We start from the raw sequence: 24,123 nt of genomic DNA on the forward strand, positions 1-24,123 counted from the left end.
ACAAAATTTTTGGAGCATAATCTAACTGCATCCTTACCCACTCAACTACACTTCTCCTTTTAAGAAATAGTGGGTTGAGGCATGAGGGCCCAGTCATGGTTTCCCTGGCTTTCCACTTACAAAAGCATTCTGTGCAGTTACTCACTATAAGCCTTGGTGAGAGGTAATATTCAGACTTTAAATATCAGAATGCAATGGCGCACACTAAGAAAATCCAGGCTCCTAGACTAAAAGACACTTCTACATACTGGCGCAGGGAGCACAGCAGAAGCACATCTTAGAACATACCAAATGGCTAAAGGAACTATTTATTGTAGCTTTATTGCAATGTTTTTCTCAGCCAAATGTGGTAAACCAAAATTTTTATGACTTGATATGCCAACTATACTGAAGTGGCTATCTATAAACTAACCACCACCACCACCCGGGAGAAATGACATTTCTCTATGTCTAGGACAGCTGTTTGGAACCTTTTATATAAGTACTTGAGTGAGAACGAAAGCCCTGCCTGCAGATCCTGCCTCGCTGTTTCTCTGAGGGCTCCCAGCAGACTTACCGATGTTTTCTTTTCTTCTTTCTTGGAGGAGTGTCCACATCCTCAGTGGGAACAGGTGCTATGATACTGGACTCTTTGACTCTAAACTCATACACCTACATGAGAGGCAGAGCAATATGGACACTGTGGTTTAAGGGAATCATTCCATGCTTTTGCATACTGGAGAAACATTTGTCTCTCCCATGACACTACCAGTGTATGGAGTAGTGGTAAGATGCACAGTAGAAATCACTATTGTTCCATTTCATTGGGAATGTCTGGCCAAATTTCAATTCTATTTACATGTATCACATCCAAATTAAATTCTAAACTAGGGAAATTCTAAAACATAGCTAAAGAAGAATACGGATTTAATTTTCTTAAGGGAGGGAGGGAAATGGATTCTTTTCAGAAGATGAACAGAATGAAATCAAGACTCTATGTCTGGACAATGAGCACATGCTATCCTGTGTTTAGATCTCTGAGTACATATGCTTACCTGTCTACATGTTTTGGTCCCAATTAGCCTAGCAATGGCACAAAAGTTATCGTAGTAAGTACCAATGAGGACTCTAAACATGGAGGCTTCAGCACCACTCCACTCCACATTCTCAGGAGGTTCAATATTTGGCTTCATCTTTATTGGTGTTTGACACCGAGAATTTGCTTCTAGAAAACCAAATTTTAACATTAGTCAAGAAATGTCCAAGGGACTGGGAATGGTTCAGTGGTGCAAGCATGAGGATCAGAGTTCAAGTTTTCTTAACCACATGAAAACCAGACATAGCACAAGCAGTTTTCCCAGTGCGCCTACAAGGAAATGAGAGACAGAGACAGGAGACTCTCCAGAAGTTCACGGGCCAACTAGCCTAGTATATGCAATGGAAAAACCACCAAAAGATCTTGTCTCAAACACGACAGACAGTAAGGGCCCCTACACAGGATATTATTCTGACACTCACATGTATACACCATGGCATATATGTGTATACAGACACAAAGATAACTGAACAATATGAACAAGTAAAATGCAGGGTATGCTAAAGAAAAGCAGAAGGCACTTAATTGTATTTTAGAATTAGTAAGGCTAGAAACAACATCACACAGATCCTATCACACTTGCCGAAGAACCCAGAAGTTCTGCTCCCTTTAACACAAGACTTATTAAATACACACAGAGTCCATTATCATTTATGGTATTGTTTAGAGTTGAAAGAACTAAAATTCAACCAATAAAATAGAAACTCAGCAGCAATAGTACTTGTTTTCTTTCTAACTGAAACTACAGAACTATCTGTTCAATCAAGCTCCATCAAAGAAATATAGAACAGGAGAAAATGGTACCAACAGCAAGAACAATTGCATCAGACCTTCCAGCAACCCCCACAGACAAGAACGACAGGTGGTGCACTTGGGAGACAGCACAAACAATCCGGCTATGCCTTACTGAGAGAACTCTCCGTATTAGCCACAAAAGGGGAGAGAGGTAAGGGCCCTGAGAGAAGACTCGGAGCACACTGCTCATGCAGAGGATCTGAGCTTGGTTGCCAGCACCCATGTCAGGTAGCTCACACCTGCCTGTAACTCCAGCTTTCTGTACCTATACGCATTAGATAATCTTAATTCTCAGAAAGTTAAACAATGGTAACCCAGTGACAACCCAGTTGTCAGATGTGTCTTACCAGAGGAACTGGAAGTCTCATCTTTTTTCTCTTCTTCTTCTTTATCGTTGTTCTCTCCCCCGGTTTCAGTCCCTGCTTCTCTGTCACTGTCTGTATCCTTTGACTCCAGCACACTGATGGTGGGGGTGCTGGGTCTGCTACTGTTATTCGGAAGTCTTCCTCTTCTGCGGCCCCCTGGACGTTTAGGTGGTGTCTTTATCCGCTCAGCAGTAAGGGCAGCAGCAAACTCCTTAGCTCCCTCCTGCAAAATGAAAAATGGAGGCATCAGAGTAAAGTTCTAAATCTTATTCTGGTGGAACAGAGTAAGACGACATTGCATAACACACGTTGATCGAGACTTTACACAGTGTCCATTATCACAGTCATTTGGATATCAACACGCCCAACTACTTTTCATCTGCTTTTGATAGTTTCAAGATTTCAGAAATATAAACAGGTTCAATATTTTTGTTCAAATGATGCAAAATTAGGCAAGACAGTTCTACATGGTGAATTTGTAAAACATGTGAAAATAAAACAGTAAATGAAAATAAATTTTGAAAAATAAAGGTATTTTTCTCTACATATACATACAGTACATTTAAAAGAGAATTTCTATCAAAAGACATACTGAAGTGTGTTAAATCAGACTTCCTACTCAAGCCTTAAAAGAATACATACCTCTTTAAAGGTACTATTTAAAGAATACAAGGACACAAAACATATACATGCATAACTTAGTCACTTCTGGTCTTACTATTAAAACATTCAATATTTTTTCCTGTGAAGGATGCAAAGCCACAGGAAGATATGAAAGAACTTTTAGGTACAAGATTAGGGTTACATTTGCATTCTGAAGTACCACAATCCAATCTCAGAAAGTATAAAACAATGGTTAGAGCATGGTTTGTAAGAGACCACAGAAACATTTTAGATGAGCCAATGAAGTTCTGCCTTATAAAGAATATAAAACAGTGCTCAGGAATTCCTTTATTTTTATTTTTTTAGTGGAAATAGAAGAGCAAAGTTTGAAAGGAGCCAACAGTTTTATACTTCACTCTACAAAAACCAAATTGCTTAAAAATAGGATACCTTCTGTAGGTGCCATTCATTGAATCTTCTGTCCAAAATCCAACAGGCAATATATACCCACTTAGTTCCTAGGTAGGAGTGGCTTGGTTCAAAGAGGGGAAATGGTAAAAAATAAGATAGTACCCGTAAAAAAACAACTTTCCTGCCTCATATTTTCCTAATCCCTTACGCCTAATCTCCATCACTTAAAAAAAAAGAAAACCTGTTTGGGATCTATGGTACATCTTAAACTGTAAGTGGCCTAAACATTCACAGAAGGGATATGTCCATGAGAAAGACTCAGGAACATCTGCACAAGATTACTGAGTTTCTGGTGGCTAAGTGGGCTATCTATACCTCATACTCTCATAAACTTTGTGGAGAGTCTTTGATCCTAAGAACCGTGAAATGTTGCTGAAGAAATAACACAGATAAACAGAGAGTAATACCAGATTAATAGACTATACTGTGCAGGACAGAGCTATGAAAGAAAGGAGGGTAAGAACACTGCCTGTCATATGGCCAATGTAAGTCTGGGTCCAGACAGCCTTAGTGCTGGCTTTACCACCTCCACCAAAGTTCTGAAGAGCCCTCCGGAGGAACAAAGCACTGAGTCTCACCAGATGCTGATAACACTGTGGTCCACAAGGCTTGTTGTCCAGAGCTGTTTCTGTGTTCTTCCTCTTATATGTGTTGGGTGTTGCATGAAAGGCTGTAAAATAAGCACAAAGTATCTGAATATGGGTATAAAAGGATTACTTCTTCACTTCCCCAGGTCCACTGGAAAATCCAGTATCGTTACGCAGCTTACTTTATACAACTTCCCTCCATCTATCACAGGTTATCCTTCACTCTTCCTCCAACCTCCAAGAAAGGTGAAAACATCATAAACTCTGGAATGATTCATAGTTCTGATTTTTCCCTTTATAAGAATGATTGATGGGCATAAAGTATGGCTATAAACATTTACTTGAATCTTTAGTATCTCCAACAAGTAAAAAAAATAATGTAGAATCCTAATTTTACAAAAAATATTCTGGCATATACAATTTGTCTGTATAGTTTTTTTTTTCTTACTTTGAGGGCAGGGGTGGGATCTTTCCCAGGCTGGCTTTGAACTCATAGCAATCCTATAGCCTTGTCTCCTGAGTACTACAATTATGTATATGGATCACTACACCCAGCTCTAACATAATTGATTTCTAGATGAAGGGTCAATTTATTAAGCATGAACTAGAAAATGGTTCTACTTATAAAATCTCTGGAGAAAAGAAGCTCCAACACCTAGAACTCAATTCTAGGGTATGTTGACCAGTTGGTTCCTCATATAATGGAAAAGGCCAAAGCTGAAAACTAACTATTCAAAGTTACACGATAGGAAAAATGACCTGAATTTGGCTAAAAATAAGTGATATTCACAAAATGATGTGGTGCTCTTCTTTACAAACGCCGTTTTCATAAAGGCTCCAACTCTTTTTCTTCTCCCTTCCAGCACTAGAGATCCAATCCAGGCCTGCCTCGGCAAAAGTGTCCCCTCACCCTTTCTTTAATGATGGCGGGGTTTTTTGTTGTTTTGGTTTAGGGTTTGTTGTTATTGTTTTACTTGTTTGCTTGTTGAGACAGGAATTCTCTGGGTAGCCTGGCTGTCCTGAAACTCACTCTATACACCAGCTGGCCTTCAACTGCCTCTGCTCCCCAGTGCTCGGATTCAATGTGTGAGCCAACATACCCAGCAGTTTTTGCATACAAAGTTTTATTATGTAAGCCTAGGCTTGTCTCAGCAGAAATAATGCTAAGATTATATATAGATAGTAACTCCACATATTCTGGTATATTTTGAATTTTGTCAAAGAAAATTATTCTTAAAATACTCTTAAAGGGACCAGAAAGATGGCTCATCAGGTAAGGGTACTTATCATCAAGTCTGATGACCTAAAACTCAATCCCTAAAATCTATATGGTGAACAAAGAGATCCAACTTCAACAAGTTGACTTCTACATTCATACCATGGCACACATGTGCCAACAGGTATGCTCACATACAAAGTCAATCATTCAACCAATGTTGTGAATAAAAGCTCATGGACAGAGAAAAGATACCTAAAACTAAGAAACAGACCCAGGGGCTGGGGCGCTGGGTCAGTGAATAAATAAATACACATAAGCAATGAAAGACGTACTATAACTCAAAGCAGGCAATGATTTGAACTTTTCCATAAACGATACATTTAGATAATTTTGAAAATGAAATAAAAGTTAGATACATATTCATATCAGAGTAAGTTCTAAACAAAAAGATACACAAGTATATGTGCTTTTTAGAACAGAGAAGTAGGTGAGTGGATGGCTCAGTGGACCAGTAAGGCCACCAAGCTTGTCAACCTGAGTTCAATAACTTGTCCTGACTCCCACAAGAGCCCCACAGCAAGCATATCCTTCAATCTCCAAAATAAATAAACAAAAATTAAAGCTTAAAAAGTGTGTATGGGAGGGGGACCTTATAGTCTTAAAAGTGAGGAAAGACAAGTGATACGTTTAATTTTTTTTTAAAAATCTAACTATACTTAGGGACCTTTTATTGAACAAACTTTAAAAATTCATTTCAAGAGAACTAATCTCAGTGCTGGGGAATTACTTCAGTAGGAAAAGTGCTCACATAGGCAGGAGGACCTGAACTCTGATCCTCACAGCTCTCTAAAGCAGAGTGTGGCAGGATGTATCCATGAACCAGCACTAGGGAAGCAGAGATGGGAGGTTCCCAGAGGCTTGCTGCCCCATCGACCTACACAAAAAGCTGAGCTTCAGATTCACTGTAAGATCTTGTCTCAACAAATAAAGCATGGAATGTTGAATAACAAATAGAAAATTTCAGAAGTCATATGAAAACCTATCTATTACCGTACAAGCCCCCACCCCAGTCCCCCACCAAAGGTCATCTAGAGTTTATATAGAGTTACTCTACAGTGTGGCAATAATAACTCTAGTAAACCCACAGGCTAACATATCAAAAGCCAAGTGCTAGGAACAGGTTACCTCTTTTGGAGTTGTTGACCAGTGAGGTCCCATAGGCCCCCAAATATTATAGGCCATTGCTTAAGACCGTATTGCTAAAAACATCACATACTTGAGTCATAGAACATGAAGGTATCAAGCTGGCACTGAAGTGGATATTTCATCCCTACCAGCTAGCATTCATAGTGTTGGAAGGTGCTATGCACACTGATGAAGGAGAAAAATAATCACTAGTCTTCCTAGCTGTGAATGCTGCAAGATGCAATAAAAACTGGCCTGGTAAGACCTGCATGCTGCAGTAGTGTCATGAACAACATGAGAGTAGGCAACTACTTTTCTGATTGGATTTAAGTCCCACTCCACAAGATGATACCTATTCCTATCTCTGTTGGGCCAAGAATTTGTGGCTAGACAAGTCATGGACCCTAGGGAAGGAGAGAGCCTAATACTATTTGTCTGCCAAATGGAGATAGTATTAAACCAACTGCTAACAACACCATTATACACATGAGTTAATGCATTTCTTTTTTTTTTTTTTTTTGGTTCTTTTTTTCGGAGCTGGGGACCGAACCCAGGGCCTTGCGCTTCCTAGGTAAGCGCTCTACCACTGAGCTAAATCCCCAGCCCCGAGTTAATGCATTTCTTAACTGTTACAAAAGAAGCTTCCATTTGCAGTACATGATGGTTAACATAAAGACCCACAACTGGTCAACTGAAGAATGTTTAGGCCTAAATGGGAAATCTGTATCACATGCTGCTGGGTGTTTGTGGCACATGCATTTAATCCCAGCACTCTGGAGGCAGAGGCAGGAGGATTTCTGTGAGTTTGAGGCCAGTTGGTCTACAGAGCTTGTCTCAGGACAGCCAGGGTTATTATAGAAAGAAACCCTGGGGGGAGTGTGGGGGTAAGGGGAATAATTGATGCTTTTTATTCACTGCAAATTTTAGGAATGGGGATGTGGCTTACTGGGAGTATGTGGGACATGTCTTAATGGGAGAGTGTGCAGGGATGGGGCTGTAACTATAATCTAGTGTTTGCCCAGCAGGGAAAAGGCACTGGGTACAATCTCTAATACTACAGAAAAAAAACAAACCCACAGATCACCCTGGGAGAGAATTCCAATTTTAGTGGGATATGACGGTATGCTCCTGTAATTCTAGCACTCAGGAGGCTGAAGCAAGAGAATCAAAAGGATTATGAAAATCAACAGAACAAGACTAGCCTCAGCTACATACTGAGTGTGAGACCCTATTTCAAAAATCACAAAACAAATTCCAGTCACCTGGAAATTTTACTAAGAAAACTCATTTCCTAGGAATGTCAAAGGAAAAATTAGTTTCTAAACTGATATTAAGAATATTTTGTTTTGCTTGTATTGAAATATGATGTACTTATGAAACAATTATTCAGAGGATCAAAAAGAAACAAAATATTTTTAACACTAGGCAATAAATTGTATAAATGCCTTTTTACCAATTCGTTAATTTAACAAAATTTGTTCATAAATGGCAGTAATATTGCTCTGAGCTGAGAACTGCCTCACTACAATCATTCATTATAAAACAGCCTTGTCAAGTGTGAAGACCTTCACTTCAAGTTACTGGGAAGCAGTGAATGGAATGAAATGAGTACAAAAGATGTCAGAGGAATCCTCAAAGAAGAAAACAGTCACAGTACGGGGTGTGACATATTTCTCAGCCTTCACTATAAGACTGGTCGGTATATTTTGGTTGTGACAACTGACATCAAGTTGCTTTACTACATATTTCAACAACAAAGATAGAAAATGAAAACGTACAATAATTGCACTTACGATGTAGGAAGCAGTCATACTTAAAACATCGTCGACAAAAGAGCGTATGAAATGAATGTAAACTTTGCTCCCTCTGAACAGATTTGGCATTTGGTCCATCGATGTTTGGGGTACATTCAGGAGGTAGAGCACCGGGGAGCTGCTGCTCCGTGAGTTCTTTATACCTGACACCAGACAAACAAACAAACATCACTTTTTTGCACAGTGAGTTTCTAAAAGGTTTTCATGGGTTTGATTTTTTTTTTAAGTTTATATTATCTAAAAGTCAACCACAAAAAAAATCTAACCTACAGTAATCTTTACTTGCATTAAGAACCAATCGTGTATTATGCATGGGAAATAAGAATCAAGCTCATTAATACAACTGAGGTATGTAGCAGAAGAGGTTATTACATTAGTTTGGATTAACTATAAATCTCTACCAGCGTCCAGAAAAGGTTTCCTCAATATATTAGTATAAACTGTACATAGGCATAGAATATGCATGAATACTCATATATGTACTCAATATGAACTAAAAATTTTCTAATACACAGTAAAGTATGTGTGTGTGTGTGTGTATGTGTGTGAGAGACAGAGAGAGAGAATGCTTGAAATAATAAATCAAGAGATGATAACATGCACAACTGCCCCAAATTAAAAAAAAAGAAAAATTCCTACTCACTTTTCTTTCAGTTCTTCTGCTGTGCCCTTATCTGGAAACATTGAGGAAATGGCTTCAAATATTTTATCAGCAGGAAATTTCCGAGGTGGGCAAGTTTCTTTATCTAAACAGTGAATTGTGATAGGGGGAGATGGAAGAAACAAGTTTCAGCTTCATTTTCTCTCTATCACTGTGTCTCAACAAAGCTGATGTTCTAACAACTTGTCAACTTTGGTTCACTTTTGTGGAGGTTGGAGAGGAGGGAGTAAGACAAGATCTCTTACTGTGTAGCCTTCCTTAGTTGGCCTGCAACTAAGTAGACCAGGTTGACTTCGAAGCTTTAATAATTACTTTATTATTTTTTAAGGTGTGCATGTATGTATGCTTATGTGCACCTCCCTGAGTGAAGACACATGGGTGTGCACACCATTGTGCACATGTGAGGGTCAGGGAAGAACTTTTGTGGGTCAGTGCTCTCCTATGGTGAAATTAAGAAATTCAAATCAGGTCATCAAGACTTGCTTGGGGGCTGGAGAGATGGCTCAGAGATTAAAAGCACTGACTGCTTTTCTAGAGGTCCCGAGTTCAACTCCCAGCAACCACATGGTGGCTCACAACCATCTGTAATGGGAACTGATGCCCTCTTTTGATGTGTTTGAAGACTGCTACAGTGTACTCACATACATAAAATAAATAAATAATTCTTAAAGAAAGAAAAAGACTTGCTCAGCAAGCACTCTTACCCACTGATTCACCTCGATAGCCAACTTTTCTATTCTATTGTCTCTGACTCCCAAGTTCGAGAATGACAAGGATGACTCACTATCACTGGCTTGGGGGTTTTGTCCTATTTTGTAAGACAGGTTTGCCTAGTTTAGCCCAAGATAGCATAAAACTCATTACAAAGCCAGGGATAACCTTGAACTTCAGACTCTCCTGCCTTCGCTCAGATTACAGGTGCTGAGATTACAGGCATCACCAAACCCTCTATCAGTTATTTCTTATGGAAAAGCTTGTCAAGATGCTAAGAGTACAAGAAGACAGATTCCCCCAAATTTTGATTATTTGACACTAATAGTTTTCTGTCAGAGCTGATCATTAATCCACCTTCAGAACTGTCCATCACATGGAAGAACTTAGCAATCACTTACTGACTCCGGTGTGTTTCTGTTATAAAGAATACATGTCTTTTGAAATTGCAATTTTCTCCTAATTCTGCTTGATAGTAAGCTTGCTAAGTAGAAGACAGAATTATGGGCTCTACTTTGGGGTAGACTGTTTTCTAGGAACACTTAACAAGTGTAGAGGCAATAGCACAATTCTCGAGTCAGACTTATGTTATCAATTTGGGGCTCAGATTCAACTTTTTCCCAATATTGCAATCTTAACTAAGTCCCATAGTCTTCAGCTTCTCTAAAGCCATTTCTAATATATAATAAAGCTGTTAATATGCCATAAATCATTATTATTATTATAAAGATAATTATGATAACTGATCAGCAAAGTCCAAAAACACATGTCCTTTTGCTAGGCACAGGAAACGAAGAAGCTCTATAGAGAATGAAATGCTGCAGAGAATACATTTGATCATACTGCTAAGATAGAACACTTAACAAAAAGGGGAGAGTTACATTCTACCCCAAAATGGGTGGTTTTTACATTTATTTACATATATCATATGGTTGTATGTCTGCCACAGTGTACTGGTGTGAAGATCAGGGGCAACTTAGGAGAGTCAGTTCTTCTCTTCCACAGAGTGGGTTCCAGGAATCTCGATTCACCAAGCACCTTTACCGACCTGATCTTACCAGCCTGGTACTTTTATTTTAAAAGAAGAATTATATAAGGCTCAAACAAAAAACTAGTATTAAACATACCATCTCGACTATCGTCTAGATCTTTCTGTTTTTCTTCTCTTTCATCAGGATCGTCTCCATCATCATCATCGTCATCATCATTATATTGACCAAGAGCATTTACCAACTCCACAAAAATTTCATCATTTATAAATCCACATTCTAAAATCCAAATGTCAGAAACAGGGAAAAGGATAATGACAAAAGTCTTTGTATGCATTTTCTTTTTCTTTTCTTTCTCTCTTTCTTTCTCTTTCTTTCTTTCTTTCTTTTTTTTTTTTTTTTTTTTTTTTTTTGTATGCATTTTCTAATCTGGAAGAATAGCGAAGGCCTATCAGCACTGTAACCGGAGGGGCAGGTAAGGACAGTCAAAATCAATTTCACAGCCAGCAAAGAAAACAGCATTTTCCTTCAGTATCCGTTGCTTTCTCAGAAATCACCCCTCTCCAGCTGGTCCAGGGCACATTACTCCCTTAATCATTGAGGACCTGTGGCTTTAACCTCCTCCCAATCTGTGTCACTGACTGACCACTTCAAACCTGTTTTCCACTATAATATGACCACAGCTCCCTTTGCTCAGATATCAAAAGAGCCTCCTGTACACAGAAACCTGAATCCAAGATTCTGATAACTTAATTTCACAGGCTCTGGCTGCCCTGAGGAAGGGCATTGTTGAACAGGGAGGCTTTCTGAAGCACATGTCCCATAAACAGAACTTTAAACTTAGTTTTACTATTGAAAGCTTACCAAAACACACACTCTATTCCCATAAAATCTACGTGTTGTTGCTGCTAGAGTTTATAACCAGTTACTGATGATTACCAAGTGGCAAATAATATCCTCAATTGGAAAAACTAAAGAAGCACTCAAAATTTATGCCTGTGAGCTCAGACTAGCTCTTTATAGTAAAGTGCAAAAGTTAATTTTATTATTAAAAATATTTTTGTTTTGTTTTGTTTTGTTTTTTATGAACTCTATGCTTAAGAAACTTCAAGTCTTTAACAAACCCTTCTATGGTAGTCTGAATGAAAATGGTATCCATAGGCCCACAGGCAGTGGCACTATTAGGAAGTATGGCACTGTTGGAATAGGTGCAGCCTTGCTAGAGGAAGTGTGTCACTGGGGGCAGGCTTTGAGGTCTTAGGTGCTAAAGCCAGGCCCAGTGTCTGTTGGGGTTAGTCTTGTGAGCTCTGAATTCAGAACCTGAGTTCTATGCCCTGGTCCAGACTGCAACCTGATCTTGGGATACCGTATCAACGTAAGTACTGCAAAGAATGTTCCCCCAATAATCTCTGATTGATCAATAAATGGCTGAGGTTTATGACTAGGCAGAGAAGAGAAGAAGGCAAGACTTATAATCAAGGAGGATTTCAGGAGAGCATGAGGAAGAAGGGAAAGGTGAAGAAGTCTCCAAGAGGCTAGGTGGACAATGAACATGTGGCCAAGAGAAGCTGGTCCTGAGGACACACACGGAACAGAGCAAGTTGGGTAAGATGTGAACAGAAAGTACACAGGGCCTATCATTTGGATATAAATTAAAAGAGCTCAGAATCTGCCTAGTCTAGGTTTACAGCCTATCAATAAATTTAGACTGTTTCTGTGTCAATTACTTGGGAACTATAATGAACAAAAATGGGGCAGAAACCTTCAATAGCTATTAAAGGGTAAAAGGAGGCACCCTAGAAAATTAGTATTGCATTAAGTAACTCTCCCTTCCTGCTGCCTGCCATCCAGATGTAGAACTCTAGGCTCCTTCTTTAGCACCATACTTGCCTAGCACCACCATGCTTCCTTCCATGATGATAATGGACTAAACCTCTCAACAGTTAGCCATCCCTGATGAAATGCTTCCTTTTTAAGTGCTGCCACAGTCATGGCAATAAGAAAACCCTAAAGAAGCCCTCTCCACTAAAGAGAATATACATATAGCTCACCTCTGTCTCCATGCACTTTTCCATCATAATTTTTTATTAATTCTTCAATGAAAGTGCCATCCTGATCCAGAACTTCATCCCCCATATAAGGAATGTTATGTAAAACAGTTTCATCTTCCACCTAAAAGTAAAAATAGAAAAAAGAAAGAAAAAAGTTAAAACCAGATGTATTCTAATTCTTAAATTAGAATTTAAATATTTTTAAAAAATTTACAAGGATCAGAGAGATGGCTCAGCAGATAAAAACATTTGCTGCCAAGGTTGACAACCAAAATTCAATCCCTGAAACCCATGTGTAGACAGAGAACTAACTCCCCACAAGTTGTCCTCTGACCTCCACACATCTGTCATGACACACACACACACACACACACACACACCCCTGTGTATGTAGAATGTAATATAGCACACAGTACACACACATAACTTAATTCTCGATGTGAGAATTAAATGGGATACACACTGAAGACTGAGTATCACACAAAAGTTAATGAGATAACTAAAACCAGTATTTTCCATGAGTACCTGTCTTTCCCCAGATCTGTAGAGCAAACTGTTAACTACTGCAACTACATCTAATCTAATATGCAACCCTTCTTTTAGGAACCTTCAAGAAAGGAAACTGCTGTGGGTTATATGATACAACTGTACCTGTAGTAGAACTAATCATATGTGACTTATCCAAACAAACTATAAATACTCATCAACAAAGAGTTTTTAAAAACTTGATTTGGTGACCTAGGAATTAAGATATTCAATACAATAAAAAATCTAGGTGATCTGAGCGAGAAACTCCTTCACAGGCTCATGTATTTGAACACTTGGCTCCCAGTTGGTAGCACTGTTTAGAAGATTTAGTAGGTACAAACTTGCTTGAAGAAATATGTCACTGGATAACCACAGCTCACTCCACTTCCAGTTGGCATCCCCCAATTCTTCACATCTGTTTCGTGATTCAGTTAAAGCTAGGATTCTTATCTTCATGTTCCAGCCACTACACCTCTGGCTGCCATGGTGTCTTCTTATCCTCTTGGAACCATAAGCCCAAATACACTCTTCCTTCTCTAAGTTGCCTCAGTCTTACTGATTTATCACAACAACAAGGAAAATGGAACCTAACACTGATATGAAAGACTATCAACAGTCTTGTCATTCTATGCCAAAGGGATTTACTTGTAAAATCAAAATATTCTACAGCAACAGAACATACTTCAATAATCTGATGAATATGTCATACATCGAAGTGTAACAAATAGCTGGGAGAGAAACTAGAGTATCTGAGAACACAAAGGACAAAACAACAATCATATACATAAGAAAACTATACGACTATACATGACAGCAACTATACAAGACTGGATGGTCCTGAAGCATGTGTTAAAAATAACTAAGGGGAGGCTTGTTCGAAAAAGCCCTTGAACAAGGTGTTGGTTAAATGTTGAATTTTAGAAGGTTAACTCCGAAAAATAGGACACACTGGAGAGGATCACTGGAGAACAAAGAGAACATTTCAAGTATTAGAAGTCTAGGTTCACACTATGAGAACAATTAAAAGGAAAGCACACACTGGAAAAGGCCATGAAAACATAAAGGTGACCATCAGGCAACTAAGAAACAGGAAAATTAAGTGTTTTTAAATCATCACTAGACAACAAATTTTGAGTTTGTTATCAAAAGTTTAAATAAAGATAAAAAGCAAAGTACGAGTTATAAAAGGAAAATATGGAGCTTAACGTATATACTGTTCAGATTTGGAATATCGGCACGCTCATCTCAACTTTCATTTCACTTTGGGTGCAGTTTCCATCGAAACTAAGTGAGTCTAGTTCTTTGAATGTAAATCAAAATTAAGTATTTGGCTATTATGTCTTCTCAATCTTTGCTCCCAAAGTATATGCTAGCCATAACAGTCATCTAATTTGTTTTGGTCACTGACCAGGAAAGTCTAGAAATGATCTAAACTTCCCATTGGCAGCTTAAAAAACAAAACAAAACAAACAACAGCACCTTAAGAATCTTTCACAATTCTAATCTGTGTGGGGATAATGTTTATATGCCCTGTGTGAAGATCTGTCTCTGTCCTTCCTTGCCTGCCTAAGGCACCTTCTGGTTGGGTATAATAAAAATAATAATACCTATGGCCTATAGGTAGAATAGAAGGTTGGACACCAGCAGAGAGAGGAATTCTGAGAAGGAGTCAGGCACGGGAAGATTCACCACCTAGACTCTGAGGATGTTGGACATATGAAACTGAGGAGAGACAAGCAGCCATGTGGCAGAACTTAGATGAGTATAACCAGGTCTTTGTGTCATTATTTTGGACCTGGGGTAGGCTTAGAAAGGTCCACAATACAAATCTGAAAATATGAATCCTCATTTGAAGGTATCATAATGTTTCTCAACTACAGTTATTTTTTTGTAAAGCCTTAAATGCACACAATTTTCAACTTTATAAGAACATCTGAAACTCACATTTAATTGCCACAGTTAGAAGTATAAGAAGTCACTAATATAAATATTTACTATTTAAAAAATACTACTTCTAACAAGCATTTCTGTACAGCAATTCTTTAACTTCATCAAGAAATTCAACATTTTATTAAATATATCAAATGAGTAAAACTACAATGATTTTGGTTTTTTTACCTGTGTGTTTGTGTGTGTGTGTGTGTGTGTGTGAGAGAGAGAGAGAGAGAGAGAGAGAGAGAGAGAGAGAGAGAGAGTGTGTGTGTTCATGTGAGTACATGTGACTGTGACTATGTAGAGGCCCAGAGGCATCTACCTGGAGCTATTTCGGCCTAGAGACTACTGATTAGGCTAGGCTAGGCCAAGGAGTCTCTCTCCACTCCCCAGTGTTGTAAATAACTTATATACCGCTATGCCAAACTTTTTCATGCACGCATGCATGCATGGAGCCATTTCCCTAACCCAAACTGTGTATTTTTATTCAACAGTACAAATCAAGAATATACTCTTCAATTTCTTTTGCTATACTTCATTCTGTTTTCATAAAGAACTAAATATGAGTATTTCATTGCCAAAGCTTGGACTAGTGCTCTCTGTAGAGACAACGACCTAACTTACGCTTTATAAATCCTGAGAATAGTTTCTATATTATCGTGTGTGTGTGTGTGTGTGTGTGTGTGTGTGTGTGTGTGTGTGTGTGTGTGTGTGTGTTGAGACAGGGTCTCTATTGTGTAGCTCTGGCTGTCCTGGAACTCGATATGCTGACCAGACATATGTGCCACTATCTTAACATTTTCCTGGAAACTGTTTGATGAGAATCTTTCAGTTAACAAAATGGAAAGTCGGGCTGGTCAGAGGGCACTTTTACAGAATAAGAACTATAAACTTCATCTTTAAATATGTTTACTTCAACTTTTCTTGTGGAGAATGCAGAGAGAGAACATTGAATGGCTTTTAACTATCAAGTGGCTTTTTAAAATTAATTTTCCTTATCATAACAAAAAATTTACCATGATTTTTATTTAAATACATTATCAAACAGGCAAAAGCTACATACCATAAAATTCTGTTGTAAGGGAGACCAAGAATACATTATGGGCACCGATGCGACAGCATTTAGGGTCTTTAACGGGATGACTTGTGCTGGAAAATCCAAGTCACTGGTCACTGAACACTAAAACAGAACATAAATAAAAACTTCCTCTTAAAAATAAAAAGATCAAGCTTAAGCTATGGTCATCATACTGTAAGCAGATGCTGCATTCTTAACTCTGAATATAATTTTTATGATGGAAAGGTTCATACACTAAAAAGAATCCTCTTTTCTCTAAGATGCCTCCTTAGACATTCTCCATCTTTGCAAGCTTTTAAACCCCAGCCTTTCTCATACTTACCATTAACAGAATAAAAAACTATATTCACATTAGCCTCAGAAATTTAATCTGCAGCACACTTTGTCTGACCACCCAAACACATGGGTTAGAATATACATATGTACCAAATGTGTCCTAAGATTATGAATTACATTCTGTAGACCAGGATGTCCTCAAATTTACAATCCTCCTGCCTCAGCCTAAATGGTGCCGGGAATGCTAAGATAACAGGCAGACATCACTATGGTATATCTAATCTTATCTTTTCTCTTACTTTTTAAAAATGTCATATTTTATATAATATTATCAAATAATAAATTAAGAGTAACAGGTGAGTTTCATTGCAAAAAGAACATTCTAACCAACTCTATAACATCTAACTGTTCACATGTAAGGCACTACATTAAGCACAGTAAACCTTTTTATCATAGTTATTCCAACACTCTATTTGAAGACACTTAGTCCCACTTTGCAGTGAGAAAACTACAGTAGAGAAAGGACAAACAGTCTGCCCAAGATCATATACAGAGTTGGAGTGTAAGCAGCAAGTCTGATCCTGCTCACTGCTCTGACCCACTGCCATAGTCATCTCTAGAACACACCTTCTGGTCCCTTAAAATGTCATTTCATATCACTTAGGATAATAATGACTTAATGTTAGATTTCTGGGGTCTCAGAAAGAGACAGTATTCAACCTCCAACAACAGACAGCTGTGTTTATTAATGCACGTAGCGAGAGACAGCTTCTCTCCAGAGAAGAAACTGAGGGGTCTGCCAGGAGGCAGTGACCTTTATAGGTGTGGGGTGTGGGGCTTGAGTGAGGAAACTGTTGTAGTCTTGGTCACTCCTGCAGTCTCTACTTCCTGAAACTGTTGGCCCAAGGCAAGGCAGACTACCTAACTGTAATCTCACAGGAATCCTGACTCACAACTGAGGCACTCTATCAGATTTCATAGCGCACTATTTCTCCTGTATCACAGAGGGACAAACTGCTAATTACACTGTGACGTAATACATTCTTATTACAGTGATTTGAACAAATATGTTCAAAATTGTTAAAATTTTTGCAACTTTGATTCTAATATGGTAAAAATCTGTGCCCTAATAACCACTTTGCTTTCTATCCTGATGAGGAATCCAGCTTTTCTTAAGAGTTCTATTCTCAAATGTCAACCCTCCGTGGCTGTCTCAAAAATTCCTCAGGTATGTATTGATGATCTATAACTAATAAAAATAGAACAGAATACATTGAACCCATAGCAGTCACACATATACACACAACATACAGAGTCAGTGTCTGAGATTTATGTAAGGTGTTTCCAAGCAAGACTAGGACTGGTCGAGGTGAGATTACTTGCATATAGGCCACATAAGCCTACATGTGTACTCATGTGTACATCACGGGTAGAGCCCTCAGTTCTACATAGGTGCTCGGTTACTCTATCAGTGCCCACTGCCACACAAAGATGACTCCTTCCTAACAGAAGTGAAAGTGACAGACAAAGCAGTTCTAAAGAATAAAGATAGTGATGTCTACTAATGTGCTTTTCAAAAAGGCAAAGTAAAAATAACAATGCCAAAAGCTCAAAGTCAAGTAAATAAGGCGTGAATGGCTTATCAATGTTCTCTTTCCTACTAATTGGATTCACACACAGATCCTCATCCCTCCATTTGCTAATCCAATAACAACAGGAACTCACATTTATGAGCATATACTATGTTCCAGCCACCATGCTAAGTAATTGCTTATATTCATGATCATAAATAGTTCTTGTTATGTCCTTATAATATAATTTTAATATCACAATCCACAAATGGGACTAGAGGTCCGAAGTTAAATCTTCCTAGTAAGAAAGTAAACTTAGAAGGCAGGATTAAAAGCTAAGTCTAACTATAATATCCAAGAATTTAACTTATTGTGCTTTAGTTCTTGTTCTCAGAAGCTCACAGGAAAGATTCACTCTAGCAGCCTTATAGTCTCTATGTGGAATGTGACCACACCCAGTGAGGTCACAGGGATATCACCTTTCCTTTACTCAATCCGTAGCAACTCAAACCTAACTAGGTAAATTTAGGTATGAAAATGATTTTAATTACTCAATAAAGCATTACCTACTATCCAATAATCTTAAATATAAAACAATTTTCATGTAGTAAGAAAATTATTAACTTTTGTTTTATATTTGGTGGGGAAAAATTAATTCTACATAGAAGCTGTCTTTAAAGCTCAGAGATAGACTGGCTCTCCAGCCCTGACTTACCTGTGTGTTAGCATATGAATCCAAGGTCATGTGAAATTCAGACAGAAAATATTCTTTTCAACCACTAGATAATGGAATAATTGATGTGCAGAAAACTTTCTGGCTCTACTGAATGAAAGCTGGAAACTTACAGACGCACAGAAGACAGGAAGGCACAGGCTATAGCACAAATGACACCTCCAGTCCAATGCCTCTGCCACATTTCTGGTACCCATCACTTCAAAATTCTGTCATCCACAGGTCACCAAGGGATGAAAGAAACACAAGCTCTAAGGGTTAAGAGCATCTGAGGTGAAAGGTATGGTTTTACCTTTCTACTTCAAAACAATATTCAGCAGTATATCAAAATATAAGTTTATGGTGTCAACAGACTATACTTGCTGATTCTCTGTGGTGGAAAGTTCAGTTCCTTCCAAGCTCTGAGAACGCCTTTGTGGTGAATGAACCTGAGCTCTGGATCCTACCCCACACAGCCTCTAGCCATGCTACAACCATCTCTTCTCACTTAGGAAACAACACTGAAATGCTGCAGCCTTTGCAGGTAAAACAAGTTAGGAAGTGCTATGTTGACTTACAGAAAATTAGACGACAAAGCTTCCAGTTACTTAGCGACCTTACTCTTTGACCCGATTCCTCCTCAACACTTTACTCACATCACTCAGAACAGTGCAGAAGCTGTTGGCCTCACCGAGTCTCCTGAGAATCTTTCGCTGTTCAGTTAGAGGCCTACTTTAGCAACTTAAATTTCTAATTCTAGCTCCAATTTCAGGATCACACAAGACATTATTACGAGAATTCATTAACAATGGTAAAGAAAAACAAGTTACCAAGGATGGCACATTGTCAGAGAAACACAGTTTACTGGTAAGTAACAAGGTTCCTCTGAGGTTGGAGACTTACATCAACTAGCTGGTACAATAGGCGACTGTGTGGCTGGAGAGGAAGCCAAGCCAAAAATAGTAGTTGTAGGAGCACACAACCAAACTGAGACTCTTGGCAGAAGACTGGTTCCAAGTAAAAACTGTGTTATGGAAAATCGTAGAGGGAGAGCAGGTGAATGGCCTGCAGGGAAGGGAGAAAAATTAACACACCCTACTATGTGCCAAGCACCATGTTAGAGACGTTAACACAGTTGACTTTAAAATTCACCACTAACCTATGAGGTAAATATTCCCCATTTTAGGCAGGACGTCCCAAAGGACAAAAGTAACAACCGTTCCACCTCTGAACAATGCTTAGCACGAGGGCAGTTAAGCCCAGCGTCAAAATAGTGCATGGAGTTATATCACACCAGCTACCAGTGTTGTAATCATACATTCTTGGACACTCACTGGCTCATTTAGTTAGCTCATATTGAGACACAATGAACTGTCAACATTTTCAAACATACTCCTATTTCTCCATGTGAGAACAATGAAGAAGAAACAGAAAAGCCATGGCTCCTGAAGAGAGTATGAGTGAAAGGCATCAGCTACTATCAACTCAGGAAAGCCCTCAGCCCAGGAGAGAGTAAGGAGGAGACATCATCTATCATCAACCCCAAAGAGAAGCTGAAGGTTATTTTCAAAACTACCTTAAGTTTCTTCAGGACTTAAGGAATGAAAGGGAGCAAAATCTTACTTAGCTAGGCCTTATGGTGAGGGCGGTATATACACTTAGATTCAAGACTGCTGTTAGGTAAAGCAGGAAAGGAAAAAAAGGAATGAGTTAAGCAGCACATATTGAGGAAGCTCAACAGCAAACATGAGTTTCACAATCAGTTTAAAGGGCAAAGGAGGAAGACTGAAGAGGACATTCTTGAGAAAAAGTGTCTCTCAAACAAGAGGGTCAGAAATAAAAACAAGAGTGGGCCTAACATCTTTATGCAAGTATTTAATGAAACCTAAGAAATAAAAAGCAGTCTATTCCAGATTGTAAACTGCTTCCATTTTTGACATTACAAATTTATGTCAAAAAGCCCTTACATACTGGAGACTCCCTTGTAACAAAAGGCTATTATCTTAGATTTTACTTTCATCTAATGTCACTCCTATCTTCTTCCTAGAAAAAATGTACACAGCATTTCAGGGTGGTGTGTGTGTGTGTGTGTGTGTGTGTGTGTGTGTGTGTGTGTGTGTGTGTGTGTGTGTGTTTGTGTTGGGGGAGGAGAGTGTTTCTGCTGTTTTGCTTTGAGATAGGGTCTCTGTGTAGCCCTGGCTGGCATGGAATTCTCTATTGAGACCAGACTGGCTTCAACCTTGCAACAATCCCCCTGCCTTGGCTTCCTGAGTAATTAGATTAGATGCAGCTTTTCAAGAGGAGTAGGGTGGTGGCTAGACTTGGGTGTCAACTTGACTACATGCTGAATTAACTAAAACCCAAATGTCTGGGTATACTGGTGAGAGTTTTTTTCTTTATTAAATCATTTCAAGTAGGAAGACCCACTTCTTCTAATCCTGATCTTCAGGGTATGAAGACAGATACAACTTTATCCAGATCTTTTGAGTGGGAAGACCTACCTTTAATCTAGACTCCTTCTGCTGGAAGCCTATATAAAGGACATGGAAGAAGGAAAATTGCTCTCTTTGCCTGCTTGCCCTGGATCTTGAGTCCTTCACTGGCTTTAGAGCATACTTCTTTGTGATTCAGTTGTACACTAATGACCAGCTGAAACATTAGGCTTTAATGACTTAACAACTACTAGATTCTTGTATCTTCCATTTGTAGACAGTTGTTGTTGGAATAGCTGGACTACAGCTGGTAAAACATTCTAATAAATCTGATAGACTGATAATATAGCTAGATATCCACCCACCCACCCATCCATCCATCAAGTTCTAGAGAACTCTGACAGAGTTTGGCACCAGAAGTAGTTCTAGAGCAACAAAATATAAGGATGAATCTTTTAAGTATCTACCAGAAATATGCACCTCGCTTTGTCAACACCTAATTACTGAAGGCTTTCCTGGAAGCTCAGAGAGTTCTGAATGATGAAAGCCCATGATGTGAACTATTTTACAAACTAAGGAGACAAATACATTTGATTATCCTGATTCACCAATTCTGAGAAGCAATGATTTGGTGACTCTGTATATAAAATTTTGGACATCTTGTGGAAAAATAAGGAAAAGGATGATGTTGGTCAGTTGATAGATAAATTGACAATGGAAAAGAATGAGCTTCATGATAAAATTAATCAACTTCTAGCATCTCAGAATATAGTGAAGAACAACAATGAACTCAGCAATAAAACTGACCAACCTCAGGTACAGATACACAGTCTGAAGCAGTGTTTTCAACCTGTGTGCCGTAACTCCTTTGGGGGTCACATATCAGATATCCTGTGTATCAGATATTTACATTACAATTCATAACAGCAGCACAATTACAGTTACAAAGTAGCAATGAAATAATTTTATAGTTGGGGTTTACCACATGAGGAAGTATATTAAAGAGCTGCAGTGTTAGGAAGGTTGAGATCCACTGTTAAAGGTTTCTAAGTGTGCTCTGGAAGAGATCTCTCCAGCAGCCATAGAGCTCAAGTTACAGAAAAATCAAACCAAAGCCTCCATTATAAGACTGACTAAATTACAAATAAAATTCAAGTCCCAGCCTCAGAGGGTGTTAAAATTAAAGGCATTAACTGGTAAAGAAGAGAATCCTATACTTGGTATGGAGATATATGGGACAACCCTATTGAAGCTGAGAACTTTGAACCCTTCGATTCTCAAGAGTATGCTATATAAGACCTAATCCTTCTGGGAAGCCCCATTACCTTCACTAGTCCTGGAAGACCAAAAATGGCAAGAGGGGCATCAGCACATTTGAAGAGCTTTGTTGTCACCCCTTTCCTTGTGTCAGACAAGAGTCTGAAGCACTGCTGTTCAGTTGAATGAATTCTATTCAGTGGGTTTGATTGGGCCCTGAGGTAGCACGGGACCAGGTAGCACTGAATCACCAAGGACAATGTGATTGTAGTTATGGTATTGGGCAGCAGAGACAAAACAATGTCCATAATGGCCTAACCTGTAACGTGTAACACAGGAAAACTCATATAGACCTTTGCTGCTGGTTACTAATCAATCACTGTATGTCCAGGCATGAAACATTTTAGGACACCTATTGCATTTTTATTTGATCTATGTAATCAGAAAAATTCTCAAACTTAAAGGCTACATTGGATCAAAAGGAAATCAGCCCACAAGCCAATTTCTAGACTTAAGCCAGTTTGCAAAACCAGAACCCCTTGAACGAAGGGACTGCCAGGTTCCCCTGAAGACCTTAATAAAATACCTAAGAGTTTTACTATCAACCGTTCTCCAGTCCTTCCCAGAGGGACCTACAGCCTTTCACAACGTTAACTGTACACTGGAAGAAAGGAGACAATCACACTTCCCAGGGCCTATTAGATGCTGGTTATGAACTGACACTGATTCCAAGAGACCCCAAGACGCACTGCAGCCTTCCAATTACAGTAGGGCTTTATGGAGGTCAGGTGAGGAATGGAGTTTTGGCTGAAGTCCAACTCACAGAAGGTACAATACATCCCCAAATTTCCCCAGTCCCAGATGTATAATTGAAATAGATAGTCTTAGAAGCTGGCAGAATGCCCACACTGGTTCCATGATCTGTGTAGTGAAGGCTACTGTGGTTAGAAAGGGTAAATGGAAGTCTTTTAGAGTTGCCTCTGTCAGAGAGAACAATTAGTCAAAAACAGTATCACATCCCTGGAAGAACTGCAGAAATTAGTACCACTATGAAAGACTTGAAAAGAGATATTAGTGGTTCCCACCACAGTTCCCTCTAACTCTCCTATCTGGCCAGTGCAGAAGACAAATGGACATGGAGAATGACAGTTGACTATCTAAAACTAATCAGGTAGTAACTCTGATTGCACTACTGTGCCAGGTCCGTAATTGAACAGATTAACACATTTCCTCTTATATGGCATGCAGCTATTGATCTAGCAAATAACTTGTTCTCAGTACCTATCTGTCCATAAGGCCCACCAGAAGCAATCAGCTTTCAGTTGGCAAGGCCATGGTATTCCTTTAGTTTTCCCTGAGGGACCTAACACCTCTCCAGCCCTGAGTTATAACTTATTTCTAAGGGATCTTGATCATTTGTCTCTCTTACAAAGTATCTCATTGGTTCACTATATTGCCAACATTAATGCTGACTGGACCAAGTGAGCAGGAAGTAGCAACCAATTTGACTTGTAGGCAACACATGTGAATCAAAGGATGGGAAATAAATCCAGCCAAAACTCAAAGACCTTTGACCTTAGTGAAATTCTTAGGAGCCCACAAAGAATATCCATAAAGAGATATTCTTTCTAAGATGAAGGAAAAGTTATTGCATCTAGACCCTTCCACCACCAAGAAAGAAGCACAATGTTTAGTGGGTCTATATGGATTCTGGAGACACTTGGGTGTGCTAGTCCAGCCTGTATACCAAGTGACTCAGAAAACTGCTAGCTTTGAGTAGGACCTAGAACAGGAAAAGGCTCTTTAACAGG

At 38.9% G+C, this 24,123-nt stretch overlaps 1 protein-coding gene across 25 annotated transcripts in view; it reads right to left on the minus strand.

Moving 5' to 3' along the window:
* The window catches only part of Ezh2 (enhancer of zeste 2 polycomb repressive complex 2 subunit), a 74,376-nt gene that overhangs the window by 10,184 nt on the left and 40,069 nt on the right, over positions 1–24,123 (minus strand). For 12 of the 25 annotated variants that reach the window (NM_001134979.1, XM_063286021.1, XM_063286013.1 and 9 more), the window contains 9 exons: positions 16,050–16,166; positions 12,527–12,647; positions 10,614–10,754; positions 8,758–8,860; positions 8,094–8,257; positions 3,888–3,979; positions 2,218–2,458; positions 1,035–1,204; positions 557–651 (listed from right to left, as the gene is read on the minus strand). In NM_001134979.1, the coding sequence (NP_001128451.1) occupies positions 557–651; positions 1,035–1,204; positions 2,218–2,458; positions 3,888–3,979; positions 8,094–8,257; positions 8,758–8,860; positions 10,614–10,754; positions 12,527–12,647; positions 16,050–16,166 (1,244 nt within the window). Of the gene's footprint in view, positions 1–556; positions 652–1,034; positions 1,205–2,217; positions 2,459–3,288; positions 3,371–3,887; positions 3,980–8,078; positions 8,258–8,757; positions 8,861–10,613; positions 10,755–12,526; positions 12,648–16,049; positions 16,167–19,526; positions 19,689–24,123 lie in introns of those variants that run through there. The other 13 variants (XM_063286019.1, XM_006236405.5, XM_063286015.1 and 10 more) reach the window with 4 other exon arrangements.

This window comes from Rattus norvegicus, chromosome 4 (genome assembly GCF_036323735.1).
Source record: "Rattus norvegicus strain BN/NHsdMcwi chromosome 4, GRCr8, whole genome shotgun sequence".
NCBI lineage: Eukaryota > Metazoa > Chordata > Mammalia > Rodentia > Muridae > Rattus > Rattus norvegicus.